The sequence below is a fragment of the Penaeus vannamei genome, chromosome 8, assembly GCF_042767895.1.
Source record: "Penaeus vannamei isolate JL-2024 chromosome 8, ASM4276789v1, whole genome shotgun sequence".
In the NCBI taxonomy this organism is placed as follows: domain Eukaryota; kingdom Metazoa; phylum Arthropoda; class Malacostraca; order Decapoda; family Penaeidae; genus Penaeus; species Penaeus vannamei.
Window position 1 is genome coordinate 10996846 of NC_091556.1, and position 17500 is coordinate 11014345.

The 17500-nt window shown below is 31.2% G+C and overlaps 1 protein-coding gene across 6 annotated transcripts in view; it reads right to left on the minus strand.

Moving 5' to 3' along the window:
* The window catches only part of pan (transcription factor pangolin), a 461828-nt gene that overhangs the window by 434428 nt on the left and 9900 nt on the right, over positions 1-17500 (minus strand). For 5 of the 6 annotated variants that reach the window (XM_070124339.1, XM_070124335.1, XM_070124336.1 and 2 more), the window contains exon 1: positions 3839-4073. The exons of the other annotated variant lie outside the window; for it this stretch is intronic. In XM_070124339.1, the coding sequence (XP_069980440.1) occupies positions 3839-3991 (153 nt within the window). In that variant the 5' untranslated portion in view covers positions 3992-4073. Of the gene's footprint in view, positions 1-3838; positions 4074-17500 lie in introns of those variants that run through there. 6 annotated transcript variants of the gene reach the window in all.

Genomic DNA, 17500 nt, shown 5'->3' on the forward strand with positions numbered 1-17500 from the left:
AAAAAAAAGTATCCAATACCAGATATTACGAGAAAAAAAGGGAAGACGCCCACGATAAATATATTAACACTGCGTCGGATTTACGGTGCCTTCACCTCCGCACGCGCTACTCAAACGATCGGACAGCTGCAGCCACCATCAATAATTGCTCACAATTTGCAAAAGGCGGAACTAAAAAATAGTTGCGTCGACCAGAGTCCCTCGACACCCTCGAAACGCAAGCATTTCGCATTTCGAACTGGCGGAGTCAAACTTCGGATGATTCTCGGGTAACATCGCAGATTGACATTTCGTGAACCACCACTCCCCGTTGCTGCTCACTTGTTCCGCGTCACTCGATCAATTTTAAAATCTAGACTTCCCACGAGCGCAAAACTAGGCAGTGTAAATAATTTCTAGTCACAACAGTAACAGGTTTCATCATGTCATTCTCTTGACCACAAATAAAAAAGATAAACACTCTAGAGTCAAAGAGTCACACAACTGAACCACCCTACCGTGAAGGCTGTGGGGAGAGGGGGTGCTAGACCGCGTATGACGAGCCTAAACACTTTTAACAAGAGAGATGTCAAGGATTAGTATAGGACCACAGTGCCAGCGGCTTACTTACGACAACACGTGAAGCTGAAGAGAAAAAAAGGGTTACAAAATGTTACAAAATTCCCAACTATGATTTTTTTTATATAGATGGTCGCGTATTAGGAACACAACAAAGGTAAATGTTTACAAACAGACTACTAAGTACGGTACCGGTATTTCACATGACAATAGGAAATTTACATAGCTTACAAACGAGTCGATTTAAGCCTAACTAGCGGATATGTTCCTAACCTTGCACCTGTCATTTCTCACGCTCTCTCCTTTCCAGTACCAATTTTTCCATCAATTCTCGTAAGCACAGTGTATTACTTACACGTCAAAGTTAACACAGTTATTAAAGGCCTATTAATATAAAAAAAAAAAAAAATCGGTGGTACTCTTGACTGTGATATCAATAAGAATAAGAATTGTGATGGATATATTGCTACAGATTAAATAATATTGATGAAGCTAAAAATATGATGAAAAAATGGCAACATCTCCGCCATTACTATTACTAGGATTGTCATAATTTCCATCGCTGTCGATATTAATGATGATGAAAATAATAATGATAAATAATAATAATCAATATTACCATTATTATGATCAACATTATATATACTATTATTATTGTCACTCTTAATATTGTTATAATCATTAATTTTATTATCACCCTCATTATTATTGCCATCATCATTCTACTTATTATTGTGTCATTATCAAAATCATTATCATCACAATCAGTTATTTTATTTCAAAAGTCTATATCAATGATTTTCATACTTTCATTCTAGTTGCTTTAACAAAATGTCAAAATTAAAATAAGATAAAAAAGGCTTCATAATATTTTTTCACCTCATGCTTTATACAGAGATCAAAATCTATCGTTAATACTTAGCATTGTTATAACCTTGTTCTCAAGTGGATTTACAAAATGATAAATATTATTAGAATTATTCTATTAACATTATTATACAGCATATTTGATGTAATTACGATAATTCATATTACTTCTTGAATTATCACCAATATTGTTATTATACTGTTGTTTCAATTACTACTTCCGTCATTACTACAATTTTGATTATTGCATATATAATTATCGGTAATGTTATACACATAATTATTATCATCACTAGTGCCTTTCTTGCTAACATCATCAGTATTATCAATTATATATTTTTTCATATTTACCATAATCATGATTATCATTATCAACATTACAATTACGATTATCATCGTTATATAAAATTATTATTTCTCTACACATTATTTTGCCAAACACTGTCGACGTAATAATAACCATTATTATTATTATTATTATTATTATTATTATTATTATTATTATTATTATTATTATTATTATTATTATTATTATTATTATTATTATTGTTGTTATTATTATTATTATAATTAACACTATTATCATCAATATTCTTATTATTAATATTATCATTAGCATTATTACTATTACTATAATCGCTATTATTGTAACGTCGCTATCAAATACACTTGTTAACCTAAATATTTCTAGTATTACACTACTAATATTATGATTACACTGCTAACATTTTACACCAAAAATACCGTCTCTGAACACAATTTATCGCTATTCTCGGCTACTGATAAAACCTCTGATAATAACGGTATCTCTCTCTCCAGGATTCGGATATCAACTGAACCATTCAACATCATTTCTGCGCATTTTACAGACCATCAAATCCTCTCTTTGTAGCAAGATCCACATGCAACCCGTCAATACAAAAGGGAAGAATTTCGGAGACAAAAAGGAGAATTTGCGCCTGGCCGAACCTCTTCCCCGCACAGCCATAGTTCGAAGCCGCTCAGAGAAACGGTAAGTTCTCTCCCCCGCGTCCCCGTCTTCTCCTCCTCCTCCTCTCCTTCCGTAGCTTCGGTTAGGTTAGGGCGGTCGGCAACGCTCCTGCCACAAGCGGTCACATGCGGTCGCCCTACGGGGTATTCCTGTCCTTTCACAACATACGCACCGCCAGGGTTAGAATGAGGGAAGCGAGAGAGAGAGAGAAAGACGGGGAAAACGAGGGGGTGGAGGAGAAAGGGGAAGGAGGAAATCAATGCCCTGCAACAATAACAATCGACCTCAAAAATCCCGTCGATAATTTTCACGCCGGGACACACGCGAAGCCAGGAAAAGCGGCTACGGTAACAGCTCGCGCGCACATACGCTCCACGGCGCCAGACCCCGATCTCCCTTCCTGACTTCGCTCTCTGACCACCGAGTTCCGCGCTGTGTGTACATGAATGTACTTAATTTGCATATGTAAATCCCTCCACCACCGGGAGTAATGACTTGGTGATCGATATAAATACATAATAAGTGTGTGCGTATTCCTTCATATGCTAATAAAGAGAAAATATTTATTCTTGGTTTAATAATGGATACAATTATAAATTTACCCGCCCCGCATTGATGACAGTTCATGAAATTATCTGGTCAGTATTAATGCGATAATTACAGGAAAGAGCTCGCCCCTCATTAACAACAAAAAAGAGGAAATTCACGCTATCGCCTGCTAAGCACATTGACTATTTAACGGAGGCATTTTCAGTAACGTTTTTTTCTAGCTAGTCCGACCCCGGGAATTTCAAACGGAGTTATCACTACAAGACACATTTCTACAGTGGAAGTGATACAAAGTAGTTCAAAGTTAGGTAGGTGTACTTGCGGTCAGTTTGCCTTACGGACACCTGCACCTCCGCTTCCTTGCCAACACCACATTTCTCGTCCACCGCACTTGCACTCGTCCACCTGCTCGCTGCGCATCTGCCCCGTCGCTCACATCTTCGGCGGTCCTCCTCGGGCGCCTCCTTCCTTCGACTTGGCTCCTCCGATCCTTGCGGGGGGTCACTGCGGCGCTGTCTCGTGGGAGCTGTGGTCTGGCCTCTGGGGACTTCGGTTTTCCACCGCGATTTGACTTAGTTCACCTCCTGTCTTATCCTGGCGAGCGTCACGACTTGGGACACCATAGAAAAACACACCTGCACATTGATCACACTTGTACTTCACTGATTCTGGTACAGTAGCCAGACCGTAACACCACAGCACCTGTCACCCTGCCGCTGCGGCTGGCGCAAACGGGGAATTACACCACACTTACGATTGCAATATTACAAGGAACATTTAGAACTACACCTCAGGCCGCCAGCCGCCGCCCGAGGAACACAGGTCCCCAGGAGGACTTTGCGGCCTGAGATTCTCGAGGGTAAACAGTCGTACCTCTTCTGTTTCTGTGATGAGACTGCTTTTGTCTTCAGTTAAGTTTTCCGAGGAGCGCTTCTCACTCTCCTCCTCATCTCCTTCATATTTAAAGACCTTGACCTCATCTTGTGATTCGACCTCCTCACCGCCGCTACCGGAAACGGTCGGCATGATCAAGGTCAACCTTGCAACTGACACTCGACACTACAAACGCGGAGCGGCAGAACCTCACTCACAACACCGCTCAACGCACACTGACTGGAGGCGGGCTGCGCACACGCACACCAGCGTCGAGCCCTCCCGCCAGCCAATCAGAGCGCGCGTAGACGACGTAGATCCTCCCATCAACCAATAATATATTGAAAGAGACCATTGGCCCCGCCCAATTGGACGGTGCTCCGCCCCTTAGCCCTGGGTGCAGACTGCTAGGTGCTGGAGAGTAGGATAGAGGTAGCCGCCGCTTGGTGGTGATTATAACACCTTGCGCAGGTATGTTACCACGTGCACATGGCACACTCCTTTATACAAATCTCATGCATCAGATCGCCTCATCATGGCATAACGATATGATGCTCCATACCATATAAGCCGCAGCTTTGAAAGTGGATGATTGTAATTTGGAATTATGATCATTACACAAAATTTTCCAGGCATTGCAACAAAGGACGGGTTCCCCGTGGACTTCTTGCTTGGATCAAAACAAAAGTACCAATAAAGCCACCTCCAACACTCGTGATTATATGTAGAATAATAATTTCTCCCTCCATATTGCTTTCTATAAGACCTAAAATCAAAGATGAAAACATCGTAATAATAGTAAGGAAACCATAGGAAATAGAAGAATTATCGCACTGACACCAATATCTCTACACGACAATGCAGGACAGATCACAGCCCCCTCACCTAATTAGTATTCCTGCATCGGTAATGGACAAAGATTTGATGCATTTTTTTCTCTCGCTCTCTATTCCCATTGGCCGTCGCGACAACGGAGGTGGTTCCGATACTCAATAAACATTTTAACGCGAATGCTGGCGGGCGAACACGCGAAATCCACATCAGCATGCTGGCTGGTCGTCGCCGCTCTCTGGGTTATTGATTAATTATATCCCATTTGTACCTGTCCCTTAAAACCGGGGCTACTGCAGGAGCCTCCTCGCAAAGTCCTTTTTTATATGGGCGGACTGTCTCTCTGTTGTTATATCCCTTCTGATTCCTGCTTTTGTCTCCATGGGGTTTTATCATGGTGTTATTGTTTCTCTTTTTTTTCTTTTTTTTTCTTCTTCTTCTTCTCTCTCTCTCTGCATTATTTTTGGTTTTAAAACCACTTTTCTCTCCTTTATTTCTCCCCATAAATTTCTTTCAGTATCATTTTTCTCTGCCTTTCATATTTATCTACATGTGGTTATATTTCTGTGCATATCCCCTTTATTCCTTTCACTTTACATCGTTTTCTCTACGTACTTTTTTAAATCTCAAGAAATATTTAGACCGGAACACAGAAGAAACCTTTTGCAAAAGTCAAAGTTTAGCATTTAAAAAAAGGGATGCACGAACATCACGTATATCGAATACATACAAATGCATACGTGTAGAAATTCACCAAAACTAGAACTTGGCAAGTTTCTTTATTAATATTCATATCATATTAGTTTTATGGTCATTATTAGTTGCAGTAGTAGTATCAATATTTTTATCATAATTATTGTTACTAATAGCGGCAGTACTGTAATTAGTATTTTTTATCATCATCATTATCATTGATAGTATTTTTGGCTTGCAATCCCCGTCTAAAATACTTTTGTCAACGGAAACGAAAAACGGAATAGAAAAAATACATTGGTTGTGATAACGCACTAAATTTCTGAGAGACATTTATTGCACTGTGTCAATCAACGCGTATTTCGTCGTTTGCTGTTTTTTTAGGATAAGGATAATGACGACAATTAAGATAAAACAGTAATTATAGCCATAAAGACTGTTGCATGATGATTGCAATATTATAGTCATAATAAATTTCCCTTGATATTGATAGTGCAAATACTGATACGCCTTACTTTTCAGATGATGGTGACGAGAGTAAGAGAAATAATCACAAATGATAGTTTAGAAAATTGGTAGAGGAATGGTGTCAATCTTTCAAAAGTTTACATTAGTAATGAAGCTAAAACTGATGAAAATATTATTGAAATATACTTATAACCATCGTGACGATAAAAACAGGAAGAACAAGTAAACAACAAAAAAGAAAAGAAAATATTAACGAAAATATTAATACGATACTTTTAAGAGCGACGATGCTAGTTGGAGCACAATAGTTAAAAAGTGCAATAACTATGGTTATGATTCCAGTGACAATGATAATAACCACTACGATACTAATAACAAAACACAGTTAGTTAATACTACTCCCTTTATGAAACCTGATGTAAATGATGATGGTGTAACAATATATCATCGGCACCACAGTTATACTCATTGTGATGGTGACGATTATAATAATATTATTACTGTTGGTATTATTATCGTTGCTTTAATGCTATTATAATTACTACTGCCATCATTCTTATTGTAACTGTTGTAATCAATATAATTATAATTATGATTATCCCTATAACTATTATCATAGCTATATTTATAATAATAACATAATTATTATCATTACCACCATTAATATTATCACAATTATCATTTATGTTATCATTGTTATTGTTACTTTTATCATTATTATTAACATTATCATCATCTTAATTGTCATCTTCATTATAATTATGATTTTTATTATTGTTATTATCATCATTATTACCATTATCATTATTATCATCTTTATTGTTGTTATAGTTCTAAAAGTGTTACCATCACTATCATCATCATTATTACTATTATCATTATCATTATTATATTATTACTCTAACTATTGTTGTTATAATTATTATTATCATCATCATAGTTATTGTTATTACTATTATTATTATTATTATTATTATTATTATTATTATTATTATTATTACTATCTTTATCAGTATCATTGCTTTAATTATTTCTATTATTATTGTCACTGTTATTATTATTGACATCATCATCAATATTGTAGTTGTTATCATATTAATACTATTAGTATAATACTAATACATATGATAATTTGGATAATAATAAAACTAGTAATATTGATGATAATGATGATAATACTAATAATAATTAAATCTAATTATGATGATGATACTTATAATAATAATAATAATTTCAACTACAACAATGATAATAATAGTAGTAATAATAATGATGTAATGATGATTATAATGATTATGTTAATAATGTCAGTAATGATGGCAATAATAACATAATAAAAATGATAATGGTATTAACAATAATAATTAAAAACAATAACGATAAGAACAGTAAAAATAGTAATAGTAATAATAATCATAATAATAATAAAAATAAAAAAAATAAAAAATAATAATAATGGTAATAATAATAATAATAATAATAACAATAATAATAATAATAATAATAATAATAATAATAATAATAATAATAATGAGAGTAACAATAAAACTAATGATTATTATAAAAAAACAATAATTATGATAAAAATAATGATACTTATAATGTTAATAATAATGGTAATGATGTTAATAATGATAATAAAAATAATAATGAAATATCATTATCATTATTTATATTACCATAATTATCAGCATCATTATTATTATCATCATTATTGTTATTATTGTTATCATTATTATTACTATTATTGCTATCATTGTTATTATTATCATAATGATAATAATAATAATAATGGTAATAATGATGATACTAATAACGACAATAACAATAATAATAATAATAATAATAATAATAATAATAATGATATTATTATTATTATTATTATTATTATTATTATTATTACTATTACTATCATCATTACTTTTATCATTATTATCATATCATTATTTTTAATGATGATAAACAGGTACTAATGGTTATAATAATAATAAAGACAAAAATATCTGATTACTTTTCTTATTATTATTATCATCATTATCGTTATTACTATTTTCGCTTTTATTATCATTGCTGTTATCATTATTGTTATTAACAACTATAATGATAATGATAATAATAAGAAGAATGGTAATAGCGATGATGATGATGATGATGATGATGATAATGACAATAATAATGATAATAATAATGATGGTGATGCTGATAAATAAATTGGTAATAATAAATATATTAATAACATTAATAATATCAATAAAAGTTATAACAATAATAATAATAACAATAATAATAAAAGTAATAAATAATAATATGAAATGACGAAAATTATAATGACACTAAAATCAATTTACATAATCTTTTCTATTATTATCATTATTATAGTAATAAGGATAATGACTATAAAGTTATAGCAGTGGTAATGTCATGGATGGTGATGAAAATAATGATAATGATAATAATCGTAATTATCCTTATTATTGCTATTACTATTATCATCAGAAACAATAATAATATCGATGATAATAACAGTAATAATGGTGATAATAATGATAATAATAATAGAAATGATAATAGCATCAATAATAATTACAACAACAATAGTAATAATAATAATGTCAATGATTATAATAAAAAATAATGATGACAATAATGGTAATAATAATATTAATGATAATAATAATAATAATAATCGATATCATCAATATCCTCATCATAATCATAATTCTTTTCACTGTTGTTATATTTATCATCATTATTATCATTATCATTATTCTTATTAGTATTAGCCTATTACCATTATTATCGTTATCATCATCATTAATATTACTACTATCATAATTAGTAGTACTGGTGGTATTAGTAGTAGTGCCATTATCATTATTATTAATATTGTTATTAGTATCATCATCATTATTACTATTATCATTAATATTGTCCTTATCGTCATTATCGATATCATTATTTCTATTTTTGTTATTATTGTTATCATTATTATTATCATCATCACTGTCATCTTTATTATTATCATTATTGTTATCATTATTATGATTATTACTGTTGTTATTATTATTATTACTATGATTACAATAATAATAATGATTATTATTATTATTACTATTATTATTATTATCATTATCATTATCATCACCATTGCCTTTAATATTACTGTTATTATTATTATTATTATTATTGTTATCCTTATTATCATCACAATCACTATCATCATGATCATTATTATCATCAATATTATTATTATTATTATTATTATTAGCCTATATACCTATGCATTTTGTTTGCATTATTTTGCTGGGCTTCATCGTCTTAATTATCACATTTGTAATATCCCCTGATTATGATACCATAAGAATAAATTTCATAGCATTGATACTAACTGATAATAGCACCTATGATAGGAATACCAGCATATAATACCACTCTCTGGAACAACTACCATAATAGGAATACAACCATATAATAATACCACCAACTGGAATAACTACCATAATAGGAATACCATCATATAATAATACCACCAACTGGAATAACTACCATAATAGGAATACCATCATATAATAATACCGCCAACTGGTATAACTATCATAATAGGAATACCACAATAAAAGACCACCAACTGGAATAATTACCATAACAGGAATACCACAATATAATACCACCCACTGGAATAACCACCATAATAGGAATACCACAATATAATACCACCCACTGGAATAACTACCATAACAGGAATACCACAATATAATACCACCCACTGGAATAACTACCATAACAGGAATACCACACTATGATACCACCCACTGGAATAACTACCATAATAGGAATACCATAATATAATACCACCCACTGGAATAACTACCATAAAAGAAACACCACACTATAATACCACCCACTGGAATAACTACCATAATAAGAAACACACCCCAATACTACTACTACCCAAACCAGTATTCCTATAAGCTCCGTTGAGCCACGAACGGCGTGTCTGAGTGTACCAACCGATGATGCTCACCTCCGACCATACAGATACCATCAAAGCAAGACCAAACCCAGGGAACTGTTGGAAACCGATCCGTAATCTGATACAGAGAAACACAGACAACACGTGTTCAACTTGTATCGGTGTTTACATGCAGTGACGAATGAGGAAATGACGAGGACGTGAAACGAGGACGATACCAGATAAAACAGAACGTCCGGAGAAATGAGGAGGAAGATTGATATAATAATGGTTCGCGAGGATGAGAAAAGGTGTCTCGTAATAACACTACTGTCAGCATTAATAAGTCATTTTTCCTTATTATGCGGATGGCGCTTGTAATGATGGATGGATCTAATAGATCGATAGATATGTGATTATAAGGAAATGATAATACTGAAGAATCGACAGTACACAAAAATAGCTACGTGATATTGTTATTACACAGATGACAGATGATGTATCTATGATGCATGTTGTTAACGCTAATGTCTCTTATATAAAAAAGTAAAAATTATAGTATCATTAATGATGATGGCAAAATAATTACAACTGTGGCAGAGATGTCTTTCACGATGACAGGATAATAGTAGTAATAATGATAATAACAATATAATGAATTAATATAATAACACTATGATGATGATAATGATATTAATAATAATAATAATAATAATGATAATAATAATAATAATAATAACGACAATACTACTACTAATAATACCAGTAATACAGCAATAAGAGTAATAACAATGATGATGATGATGATGATAATAATTACAATAATAATAATGATAATAATAATAATAATGATGATAATATTGATAATGAAATGATATTAATACGAACAATAATGAAAACAGTAATAAAAATGATGATAACAATGATAGTGAAGATATCATTGATAAAAATGATAATGATGATCATAGTAATGATAATAATAATGATAATAATAATAATAATGATAATAATAATAATAACAATAATAATGATAAAAATAAACATAGTTATGATGATGATGATAATATTGATAATAATAATAATAAAAAAATAATGATAATAATAATACTGATAATAACAACAATCATAATTCTTATTCTTATTATTAACATAATAATAATGACATGACTGATACTACTACAACTTCTACCAATGCAATAATAATAATATTAACAACAATAACAACAGTAGCAACAATACTAATAGTAATAATGATAGCAACAATGACTATGATAATAATAATGATAGAATAATAACAGCGATAATAAAAATAATGATAATGAAAATAATAATAATAATGACAGAAACAATCATAACAGTATTACTGTTATCATTACCATTGCCAATTTTAGTATCACCAATATTATCATTACAATCATAATGATAGTGATAATAGTAATAATGATTATTATTGTTATTATCATAATCTTTATCATAATTCTATCAATATTGTTATGATTTTCATTATAATTATTACTATCATTATCATTGTCACCATTATCATTTTTACAATTATTATTATCATCACTATCATTATCATTAATTTCATTATTAGTATTTTATCACTTCTATCCTTTTTACTATCATTGCTCTTATTACTATTACTTTTTTATCCTTATGATAATTATTATTTCTATTATTAATTCTGCTACTACCACTATTATTATAATTAATGTTAGTTACTAATATCATTATCATTATCAATTTCATCATCACCACCACTACCACCATCATTATCATTATTATTATCATTTTTTTTCTATTGTTATTGTCTTTATCATTATTACCTCCGCCGAGGTGATGTTTTTGGTAGAGTTGGTTAGTTAGTTTGTGTGTTCGTTGGCTAGCAAGATAACAGATTCTTGTTATTTTTTTACCATATGTGTGTCTTAACTCAACTTATTTTTGGTGATCCAGATCCAGAATTTTTATTTAAGGATTCATTATCATTGCGAGATTGGGATAACTTCTACTTTTTGGCGCTTAAATTATTTTCATTATTATCATTATTTTTAATGTAATTCTTCAAGTGTGAATATTTTTAATGCATCAGTGACCTTATCGGCTTGGCAGAGGTATCCGGTCTCTGTGCTTCTAGTTGTTATTATAATTATCATTATTATTAGTAATAGTAGTAGTATCATTATCATGATTATTTTCATTATTATCATCATTAATATCATTATTAATATCATGCATATTACTATTGTTGTTATTATTAGCATTGTTGTTATTTTTGTTGTTATTATCATAATCATTATTATTAATTATTATAATCATTACCACCATCACTGATATAGGGGTAAAAGCAGTAATGTTAACAAAAACTACATACCGGTAAATAATATGCACAGTACCACCAATAAGGATAATAATTGTAAGATTATTTTTCCCAATAAATTATATTGATAATCATAATTAGCTACGGAGTATTGAAGAGAATATTGATACTAATATTATTTTTGTATTCGTAGTTGATATTAATACAAAATAGCAATAGTGATGTCAGTAATAATATTAGGGTAAACAGTAAAACATTAGTGTCATTAAGATTCACTCCTTAAGTTTTGAAGTACTGAATAGAAATACAATAGAATAAAACTTATTATCATAATCATAATCATCAATACTATAACAGTTATTATCACTTTTATTAATGGGATACAATTTTACCTCTATTCTTATAATAATCATTTTCACAACTATTATTATCCCTTTTATCAATAGAACAACACTTATTATCATTATTAAATCATCAATAGAACTTATTTTATTTTCATCAATGGAACAAAACCTATTATCATTATTATAACTATTATTATCTTTTTTATTAATGGAACAAATCTTACTATCATTATTATAATTATCATTATAATTATTATTAACATTTCCATTAATGGTACAGAACTTATTGTCATAATAATATTTTTTTCCGCGACTTAACGCTCATTCAACTTCATTATTCAGCTGCTTCAAATTACAGTGAAGATAACATTTGGTACGTTTTTAGTTAAAGCTCTTTGGTACAATCTTTAGTTTATGAATGTATGGTTGCACTTTGTTTCCGAACTGGAGTGTACTCTGCTATACTGAACCTTTTCTTATTTTATTGACAGCCAGCTTGAAGATAACGGTTCTCCAAATCTGGTGCCGTAAAAAGTAAGTTATTATTTATTTATTTATCATCATTCTTTTTTGTCTGAACTAAGAGCTGGGAACTATGTTTAGTTAATACCACGTGATATATAGAGGTATAGATGTGTACTGCAATCATATTGTGACTAAGCGGCTATTAAAGATCACTATCAATATTTTTTATCAAAGTTAATGCCTCGTATGTCTGTTGTAATTTTTATAATCAGATGATTAAAAATAGCTCTTAAAATAGCCAAGGATTACAAAACCTAAGTCTTCTTCAAAGAAATCTTATGGCATTAATGCTATTTGCGTTGGCGTAACTTTAAAATTCGCATAAATAAGATTAGATGACTTAGATTCTCAACTGTGATTCTTAGGAAAAGATGAAGAGGAAGAGAGATAATAAAAAATGGGAGAAGAAAGAAAGAAAGAAAACGAAAATTATTTAGCACAATCTCGGGTCGGAAATTATTTTTTGAATTGAGACAACTAAGTCACGATTTTCCACTGCATAAATGAATGTTAAGTTGTTGATCATTTTGCAGGCCGTGATATGGCAAACTTGGAATTAGGAAATTCATTCAGGCCTTACTCTCACAAGATATAATCACTTGACGTTTTTTCCCCCTTTTAACCCTTTTGACGTGCATATGCATTCTTGATGACACGGGTTAAAACACCTGCAAAAAACATTAATAGACCTGTTTGAAGTTACAACCGTTTTAAACGGATCATCATTATCATCATCACATCATTATTATCATTATTGTTATTATCAGCTATTATTACTGTTATTATTATTATTATTATTATTATTATTATTATTATTATTATTATCAATATCATAATGATGATGATGATGATTGTTTCTTATTACGAGTATTGTAATTATGTTATCATGAAAATATTAATCAAAATAACTGACATGGATAGCATTATCAAATGATTATGGCGGTAATATTAATAACAGCAACAAACAAAAATAATAGCAACAGTAATGATGATTATACTACTACTACTACCACTACTACTACTAATGATAATTATGATGTTGATGATGATGATGATAATAATAATAATAATAATAATATCGAAAATAATGGTAATGATAGTGCCAAAAATAATAACAATAATAATAAAGATATTGATTATGATGATTGTAACAACAACAATAATAATAATAATAATAATAATAACAATAATGGCAATGATGATAACAATAATGGTATCGATAATACCAATAATATCGATAATAATAATAATGATAACAATGATGATGATGATGATGATAATAATAATGAAACAAATAACAATTAATGTAATAATAATAATAAATAAGAATAAGAATAGGAATAATGATAGAAATAATAAGTTAATAATAATGTTCATAAAAAAATAAAAATTATGATTTTGCTAACATTAATAATAACAATAATAGTAATAATGATCATATTATTATTGATAATAATGATAACAATAGTAATAATAATGATAGTAATAGTAATAATAATAATAATAATAATAATAATAATAATAATAATAATAATAATGATAATAATAATAACAAACACAGCAAGAAAACAACAAGAACAATAATAATAATGTTAGTAATGACAACAACAAAAACAACTTTAATAATAATAATAATAATAATATTAGTAATAACAACAGCAACAGTGATAACAATATTGATCATACAATAACAACAAAACATCCCCATCACCTTCTTTAATACTTGCAATACATCATTCCATCACCGTCTGCAATGCTGCCCATGATGACAGTTTTGCTACTTACAGGATTTTAAAGAGAACAGCGCACTCCGCACGGCGCTGGAATTCAACGCAGCATTAAGCCTCGGCCATCCGGTATTTCCTCGGGGAAATCAGATGAAGGCTGCAAACGATGGCTACTGACGGAGGTTACTGACGAAGAATAAGGACGGTGGCTACGGACAGAGATCGGCAAATGCTACAGCTAGAAAAAAAACTACAGAAAAGAGTCCAGGCGAGGGTTGCTGAGGTCGTCTATAGGTGAAAAACTACGGGTGAATTCTACCGATGAAGGGTGCAGATGACGCCTCCAGACGACTTCTACAGGTGGCGATTGCAAAACAGGGTACAGGTAACGGCTACAGATGGAAATTACGAACATTAAAAATAAGAGCTACAGATGTAAAGATATAAGCCAAATGTTGCAGACGAGGATTACAAAATAGTGTACACGAGATATAGCACGGACGCAAACTGCACATATTTTTGGTAAGGATGAGACCTAACCAATCGCTGTGAATAACTGACGGCAGGGTAAGTTGCTTTTTTTTTTGTGGCGAATCTTTTGTTTGTTTTCGATACAATTATCATAAGAATACGTTTCTGGAATGACATGATTACAACGGTAATTAATCAGACATCAGGTATCTTCGTTATCATTGTCGTAATTAATTGTCATTATCGCCTTTATTATCGGCATCATCATTATTCCTATCATCACAATCATTATTATTATTTTAATTTGATTTGACTACTCCACTGTTTATGTCGTCCAGTTAAGACAAAAACAATCCAACAGCGAAAATAAAAAACAAAATGTTTATGATTATCATCATTATTATTACTGTTGCTGATGGTGTAATTATCATTACTGATTTTAATAAAAATAGTAACATTATCATTATTACCATTAATACTATTACTATTATTATTAATAATTGATAATTATTACTATTAATATTATTATAATTATCAATAATACTAATATTATAATTACTATAAATGATATTGTTATTATTATTATTAATATTTTTATTATCAATATTAAAATCATTACTATTATTGTTTATCATTATTATTATTGTTCTCATTATCATTATCATTTGTATTATTATCATTATTATTACTATTATTGATATTAAGATTATCATTATTATTATTGCTATCATCATCACATCTTTATCATCATTATTGTTATCAGTTATAGTAGTATTACTATTATCGTTATTATTGTTATTATCATTACCAGTATCATAATTGTTATTATTATTATCATCATTACCATTATTATAATTGTTTATCATTTTCAATGTCATTATAACTAGTATCATCATCTAAATATCAACATCATAATTAAAAAGAAAAAAACAACTGTTATCGCCACCATTCCCTCCAAACTCGCAGCAGAAGAAGGCGGCAGGCAACGCGAGAGACCGTCATTCGCGTTTAAAACGACGGGGAAGCGCATTCAGCCAAGACCTGCTCTCTGTTTTGATGCCACGGGTTTCATAGCCTTGCTGGATAAACATTAAACAGAAATACTTGCCTATAGTTAGAATAGATTGGACATCAGAGGATAGAATCAGTTTTATAATCTTCAGCGGGGAAGAGGATATATCCATTGTCTATAATAAAGGAACACTGCAGCGTAAAGTGATTACTAACAGGTTCTAGCACAATATCACACACTGCAGCGATGACACGTGAAAGCCAGGATGCATTACGTAATCGAGTTGAACTCCCTTTAGATGAACGGCAGTGGGAGTGGCACTTTGGCTTGCGATTTCGTCGGCAATATGGATTATGAATTTCCAAAGATAGTGATATTTATAGAGTTCTCAGTATCGCTACAGCCAATAAGTCGAGGCCTTTGGGTCACCCACTCGCATGATTTCATTTCGTACAAAAAGATCGAGAAGACTTGTTATGTTGTTTTTTTCTTCCCTCTTTTCATCAAGACTAGTGATCATTAATGAAAGAAAAAGAGTATTGTTATCATTTCTTCCTGCAAGGCCTCCTATTGAACTGCTACGAGCTTGGTTCCTTGGCACTGAGGTTCAGGTCAAATGAACATTTTTTTTATAGACTGCCAATACATTTTTTTCTCAAATTACGGTCTTGGTTTTCTACGCCACCGCTCCCAAAGACTCGACGAGAATGGAGTGCAGAGATATCAAGTCTGAAAGCTGGCCCTAATGTTTTAAGGGACGCCTGCCTCTTGCTAAAGTTAGTATGCCAAGTGTGCTTTTCATCCTCTCCACGCCCCAAACAGAACGCTTGGAGTGAGTTTATTCCTCTCTTCATTGCGAGTCAAGCTTGACTTTACTTCAGCTCATGACTGCAGTTCAACAATACAATAAAATTATTTTTAATCCGCTCATTATTTACAATATGCTAAAACAGGTGCAGAAATAAATTGCTGCGCATGCGACCCATCAGCGCAACCCCTAAAGTTGCAGATAACTGTCTATATCTTGCGACACATCACGCTCTCCCTCCTCCTCACCACCACAGAGCTGCACATCATTACTGTGTTGTACTACGCGTCTTTACTAATTGAGCTCAGGAGGGTTTTACGCAATCCACTTCCTGAAGAAGTGGCTAGAGCCCTCAAGCACCTGAATTGATTTTTGTGAATCCTCACTCCCCAGATCGCACTGCACGCCGGCTCACAAGCGGTGTGTCATTCTTGGTGCTGTGGGAGTCGAGTGTACCCTGTGAAAGAGGCTCTACTGAAGCAGCGGACGTTATGCTATCGGTTTTACTTGA